At 40.7% G+C, this 7210-nt stretch overlaps 1 protein-coding gene across 2 annotated transcripts in view; it reads left to right on the top strand.

Moving 5' to 3' along the window:
* The first annotated feature begins 2183 nt into the window (after positions 1-2183).
* Positions 2184-7210, top strand: part of LOC106688239 (serine/threonine-protein phosphatase 6 regulatory ankyrin repeat subunit B) — a 14394-nt gene continuing 9367 nt past the window's right edge. Inside the window, exons 1-2 of one of the 2 annotated variants that reach the window (XM_014432620.3) lie at positions 2184-2314; positions 6407-6483. In XM_014432620.3, coding sequence (XP_014288106.1) covers positions 6433-6483 — 51 coding nt within the window. In that variant the 5' untranslated portion in view covers positions 2184-2314; positions 6407-6432. Of the gene's footprint in view, positions 2328-6406; positions 6484-7210 lie in introns of both variants that reach the window. The other variant, XM_014432611.3, reaches the window with a different exon arrangement.

Genomic DNA, 7210 nt, shown 5'->3' with positions numbered 1-7210 from the left:
TCTGTTCGGGAGGTATTATATCAGCTTCTCTGCAGTCCTCCATGAGATGTTGGTGTAGGAGCCACTCGAAGACCTTGCTCATGTATTAGAGAAGGCTGATTGGGCGATAATGCTCGGGCAAGTCACCCTTCTTCCCAGGCTTGAGGAGCGGGACTACAATCGCACGTTTCCAGGCCGCTGGGAAGTACGAGATCCTGATGCATGAGTTGAAGATGTTCAACAGGAAGGCTTTACTCTTCCTGGGAAGCATCTTCAGTAGTACACTGGGGATCCCGTCCTGTCCAGACGACTTGTTACCCTTAGTGCGGCGTAGTACCGACTCCAGCTGGCCAAAGGTGGAGAAGATAGGGTTCTCGATGGGACTCGGCGGGCTTCCGGGTGGTGGTGGAGGAGCATTAGACGTCCGCTCAGCATCTATCGCTGCATAGCTAGAGGCCAGGAAGGCAGCCTGTTCCCCAGACGTCATCAGGTCGTTCCCATCAGTCCTCCTCTTGGTGATAAAGGTCCTGACCACCTTCCAGAACTGTCTGTGGTCTTTGTGTGTTCTCCGGAGTTGGTCATGCCAGAGCGATGTCTTCCAGTCACACATGAGGGAGGCTATCTGCCGAGTCATCGCATTGATGGCCGGTTTCAAGCTGTAGTCACGCGTGCGCAGGAAGATATTGTGCAGGTTGTTCCGCTGGCCAATCAGAGTGAGGGTGTGCTTCGGTGGCTTTCTGATGGCTTTGGGGACAGGAATGAACTTCGGGATGTTCCTATCTGCTGCCCTCTGGATGGTGATCATTTCCATTTCGGAATCCACCTCATCAGGAGTGTGGTATTGCACTATGGCTGGTAGCGCTTCAGCAACACTCGACCTGTATCCTTTCCAGTCGGCCTCGTGTAGGAGATATTTGCTCGCAGGTGGTGCAGCGGGCGTACCGCCGAAGGTGTAGAGAGACCACTGGCCTGTGGTCTGATGGTCCGTAGGGCAGCACTTGGCAGTCCGTGACGGTGTCATACCTCTGGTCAGGAGAAGATCGAGTGTTGACGTGCATGAAGGGCGAGCCACGTGCCCAAAAGTATGCACTCCCAGGTGGAAGAGATACAGCCTGGTCTTGGTGATGTAAGTGCCCAGTGAGTTGTTACTACTACACAATCAGGCAGTGTGCCGGGCATTGAGGTCCCCTAGGACAACATGCCGGCTCGTCGCCTAGGCGTGTTGCAGCAGCAGCTTCACTGACGTGAGGCCGGCCCGAGGTCTGCAGTAGACACAGGTGAACGTGTAACGGTGTTTAAACCGCACGTCCACTGTGACTAGATGAGTACCCTCAGTAGCCGTCACTGGGTTCAGGATGCTCCTTGACGGGATGTCCCTCCGGACAAAGATCATGACTCCTTCTCGAGCTCCGGTGAGGCAGGCCTCTCGGTATGCGACGTACCCATGAAAGTACATCCACAGAAATGTTAGTTCTTAAAGGTAGTGCCCCTCACCGGTCTTTGTATCGCTAGTAGAATGAATACCCCACCGATGAATAATAACAGCTCCGTGACGAGGTGGAGAGCATTGTGTCGGTGAGCGCCACCACTGCAGGGCTGTGCTGCTGCAGAAGAAGTTCGATTTCAGCCTGCTCACCGAAGCAGTTTATTTTTTCATTATGACAAGTTGTTAATTTAAAGTTATAAGACTTATATGTATCTCAGGTTAGATGCTTCCCTGAGGCATGGAAATTAGCTATTCTCCCCCGTTTCTGAAATCCTAGGAGACTGGCTCACAATCTGCCGACTACGAACCAATAAGCTTACTTCGGCACCTGGGCAAGGTTTTTGAAAAAAATATCTCAAAACCTATATCACAGAGCTTAGTTAATCCCACCGAAGCAGAATAATCACAGTCTGCAAGTTCTAATCACTTGCCAACATCTAACTTTTCTCCCCGCCTCAAATTACTAATTTATTAAGGTATACTTAGAGTATCATAATTAGGCTTACAACTTTTTCGTCTGGTATTTTTTTGAATAGATTATTCGTTTAGCCGTGAAAAGTATTTGATCCAATTTTTATTGGACACTCTGTATAACGTTCATATTTTTAATCTAGATGGTTTAATAGACTGTTTCAAACAATATTTTGATAAAGTTCTGTTATCAAAAGACCTCAAAGGTCACTGCTATGCTAATAATCAGTTTTGAAAACAACAGTTATCGACAGTGCTCTCTTAGTCTTATAATTAATATTTGCAGTGTAATCGTATATTTTTATTAAAAATCCATGTAACTACAGGCTTCATCGAGATTCCTGTTACTTAGTGACCAACGAAAATCCTCGAATGTAGGTCTGTGATTGAGGTGATAAGGAAAACTTGGAAGTATTGCATGACGTATTTTTTTTTTTTTTTTTTGTTAAATGTGAATGAATTTTAACGTTTTTATTCATGTATATGTGTACTTTACAAAGTAATAATACATGTAAATTTTTCCAATATACAGAGCTATTAAAACTTTTTCAAAATAAAAAATCTTCTAGAAATAAATTTAATTACATGTTCTAGTTGATATGATAAAAAGTTAAAAAAAAAAATTAAATTGATAGTTGATTCCCTTAAATGATAAAAATATCAGCCTAATGACACAAACGATGTAGTACACTATTAAGTAATAAACAAAATAGTCACATTGGCATGCATGGTGACCATCTATTCAATACTTCTGAAAGTTACAGGTCTCAATTCCAACAACTCTGACCAGTTTCGTTACAATGCCCTTCTGCGCCCTTGAGTTGCCCATCTTTCTAGCCTTGTAGCTTATTTTTAAGTTAGAAAATATAGTAGAACGTACAGTGTGCACAATAATAGATGAAAGCATGAAACATCTCTTATTCCCTATCTAGACTATTTCTACCACCTAGGACAATTAACATGCAGGTTTTAAACCTATTATAACTAGAGTGGAAAGGTCAAGTTATCATTCTGTTTAACAGAATAAACCTCAACCCTCCTAGGCCGTATTCGAATCGGGGCCGCTACAAACTCAAGGTTGCTAAGGTTATTCCTCAACACTTGGCTTTCAACATGGATCACGTGTTTTTATTTTGATCCCAACTTGAGGAAAATCAGCAAATCAGAATTTACTGCTAATAATATCGTCAGCCTGATACAAATCTGCTGCTGGATTGCCAGGTAACCTATGGTATCACTGGTCGTCAAGCGAGTTAAAAGAAAGTTCAATTAAGTAGCAGCCAACACAATGTGGTGGAACGCTAGCGACCTGCTTTTGGTTTATATCTATGTTGTATATTTATCTTGTTTATCGCCAATGTTGTTATGAGTAGGTGGAATGGAAGGTTCCTTGTATTGTTATCTTCTGTGTACAAGTGCTAATTGTAATAAAATATGTTTTCTTGTTTCGCCAAAACGCGTGTGTTATTTACAAAATCACGGACATTCCAGTATAATAATTGGCGATAAGGATTAAAACATCGTTTAGTTAAGTGATTTCTATCAAACCGAATATCAACGTTCACAATTATCTTCAGCCTCCGTCTACGACAAATCGCTACGTTGTTCATCGTACTACAGGCATCATCGTTTTTATTATACATATACTTTACAATGGATGACAATAAATTCAAACGTTTTTTAGAAACGTTCTATCAGACACTTATTTCAAATCAAAAAATTCTTGTTTAACTCCTGATAGCGGCCGGAGGCACTATTAATGGCAATGTCGCACCGATTTGAGTCAACAGTGGATAAATTCTCTTCATACCTCGAACGTTTTGAAAACCACACCGCGATGAAAAAACGTTTCCAGTGATACGAAAAAATCCCAGTTACTTCTGAGTTTAATAGGCCCTATTCAATACAACAATTTAGCCACATTTCTAGGATTTGAGAGGCCGTTGAACTCACTGGATCACAAATCCCTTTCACAGAAATTTTCGAGGAGAAATTTTGTTGTTTCTCAACATTATTTTCTATCTTACTATCGACAGGACTCTCAGCCTATTTCTGAACATGTTGCTACGCTACGTCATTTGTCAGATGGTGAGTTTCATGTCGAATGCGCTGAATCTTCCTGTAAGAAAAAAGCCTTGATATCTGATGTTTTCTTGCGGGCTCAGTTTGTGCGAGGAATGCGCAACGATTGGATCCGCAAATTATTATTACTAACATTAGTAAGTTTGATGACTTTTTAAAAAAGCATTGGCATTGGAAACTTCGCGAATTCAAAGTAAAGAAGTGAGTAGTAAGAGCTCCTCCCTGACTCTCACACCGGAATTTTCGTCCAACACCATTGTCGTTAACAAAGTTTCGCGTCGTTCAAACAAGCAGAGCTCATTCGCGTCATCAAATCCGGAACACCACTCCTAGCTCTCTTCGTCGTCATCCGTCACGTTCGTGGGATTTTTATAGCACATAGAAATTGAGAATTCATGGTTTCGATGTAGGAAAAGTTCTCATAAATCAAATGACTACCATATCGACCAATAAAAACTAAGATGCACTTCATGTTTCGCACAAGGCCATTTTACAAGAGTGTGGATCAAAATCTTGTCTAAATCATCTGTTGACTCTAATCAACTCGGACATGAATCTGACGGAAGCCATTCTGATCATTCAACGTTCATCTTTCGGTTGCAATGCTATTACACATGTCTCTTTCAGCGTAGTTGATTTACATGAACTCAATGTGTGCTCAGGGAAGTATATCACAACTGTGTCGCTCAACAGCAAACCTTTCAAAATAGTGGTGGATTCTGGTACATAATTCTCCATTCTGCCAGAAGATAAATTACAACAGCTTAACCTCAAGAAAGACTTTTTACCTGCGCTATTTTACCTTCAGAGCTTTTTCAAATGACATCGTAAAATGACTGCATGGGTAAAGTAAATGTTGCAGTGACCCATAAAAACAACCGCATTTTAGCCGACATGTACATTGTTCCATCATACCATGTCGCACTTTTGGGTCGCGACTGGATCAGGAAGTTTGGACTAGAACTTTAACAAATTGGTGCAGAGATGTCACTTGAACATGTTCCTCATGATCTTACAGATTTCTACGCCTAAAATGAGGTTGATATTCTTAATGAGTTTCCTGAGATATTCGAGTAAAAAATTGGGTGTGTCTCAAATTGCAGAATTTCTTTGGCGTTGCGGGAAAATGCCAAACCAATCTACACCAGAGAACACACAGTACCATTTGCTCTTCGTGATCGAGTGGGGTGGGGACTTGACTCGCTTGAAAAATCAGGTATTGTTATACCATTGGCTATGAATGACTGGGGTTCTCCCTTTGTTGTAATTCCAAAACCAGATGGAGGAGTCGGCTTTGCATCGACAATAAATGTGGGGTAAATGAGGGTCTGGTTTCTGCAAATTTTCCTATTCAACGATTGGTCGATGTTTTAAGCAGCCTTCATAATTCGAATAACTTCTGTAAACTCGATTTGTTCAAGGCATACCTGCACCTCCCTTTAGATGTACAAAGCAGCATGATACAAACTATTTCTACCAATAGAGGAACATATAAGATGAATCAACTAAGTGTTGGGACTAAAACCCTCAGAATTTAATAGAACTCTTCTCAAATCCTAAACGCGCTGTTTACTATGATGACATCCTAGTTCACGGATCTTCCTTGGAGGAATGTCAACAAAACATTCGACTACGCCTTGGAAGACTTTCAGAGTATAACTTGCACCTTAATAAACACAAGTGTACGTTTTTCAGGACTGAGAATGACTACCTTGGACATGTCATTTCGAGGAACAGGAAAAATCCTCAAAAGATCTAGGCTGTCTCCGCACTACCACGTCCGCAGAATGTCGATGATATTCGTGTTCCCCTTACGAAATTTGCAAATTAAAGGAGTTTCAAGTGGACCAAGCAATACGAAAATGACTTCCTTAAACTTAGGTTATCAACTTTAAAGCGGAAATGTGCAGTGACGGAATTTTAGTTCTCTTCAATCCATCATTGCCTGTTATTTTAACCACAGATGCTAGTTCGGTGGGAACTACAGTAATTCTTAGCCATTCTGTAGACCGACATGAAAAACCCATAGCCTATGCCTCCTGTGCCCTCAAACCATCACAAATGAACAACAGCCAACTTGACCGGGAGGCATTAGCTATTGTGTTTGGAGTCTCCCGATTCTACAACTACATCTGCGGGAAACATTTCTTTTTGGTCACCGATAAATATATTTATGCATCCTATATAAATATATTTCACATTTCCGGAGAAAGACCTGTGTTGTATCATTAAGAGAATAAATTTATATCCACCCTTCATCACTTGAAATCTATGACGAGGCAATTTTCAGTTATAGTTAGTAATGAATTAAATATTTATAATAGTAAGAACGTTTTTGCCGCAGCCATTTATTACAAAAAAATAATAATTTTTCTTGTTTGTTTTTAGATTATATTTCTAAATTGGAAAACACAATGTTTTTTTCCATCTTCGTAAGTTTCGCACTATCTACTAACTTTGCAAACGTAAGTATTTCAAATTTTTCAACATGTATAACTTTCAGTTTTTAGGACACAATTTTTTCATAATGCATAGTTATTGGCATTTTAATTACTGATGTGGCGTATCTAATAAAATTATGTTTTCATGGTATTTTAAAAGTACAACAAGATATGAAGATGTTTGTAATATATTTACTTAATAAAAAGACGGAACCCCATTATTTTTTTATTCCATTACTAATGTATCAAGGTATGTACTCCTAAACTTAAAATTACCATCAGGGTTTAAAGCTAAAAAAGATGTATTAGCGAGGCCAATTGCAATAGAAAGCTTGGGTCATTCCTCGTCAACTCAACATTGATTTGAGCCTGAGATGATTGTATTAAATCTGATTCCAGTAATAATGTTAGGTACGCTTGACCAAAAGGCCTCGATAATGCGTGTTCAATTTAGGTAAGGTAGTTGATTAGTTAGTAGTTGACAGGATGAGACTAACGGTTGACAGCCGTAATTTCTTTCAGGATGGTAACCTCGTCCTGCAGGGAACTATTCCTGAAGGAACGAAGGAAGAATGCAAGCCCGGAGGGTAGCCAGCCCCCAGTTCATGCGGGGAGGTACCTTCGTTCTACCGGGTACTATTCCTGTAAATATGAAAGAGGCTTGTAGGTCCGGCGGGTAGCCTTGTATAAGGCTTAATGTAAGGTAGAGGAAGGAGGAGGTGACCAATAGGGTACTAGCTATGACTCTTTA

Source organism: Halyomorpha halys, unplaced genomic scaffold, assembly GCF_000696795.3.
Source record: "Halyomorpha halys isolate HHAL.00 unplaced genomic scaffold, Hhal_1.1 Scaffold41.1, whole genome shotgun sequence".
Classification (NCBI taxonomy): Eukaryota; Metazoa; Arthropoda; class Insecta; order Hemiptera; family Pentatomidae; genus Halyomorpha; species Halyomorpha halys.
Note: the sequence above shows the minus strand (reverse complement) of the source record. Positions and strands in the feature narration are given on the sequence as shown.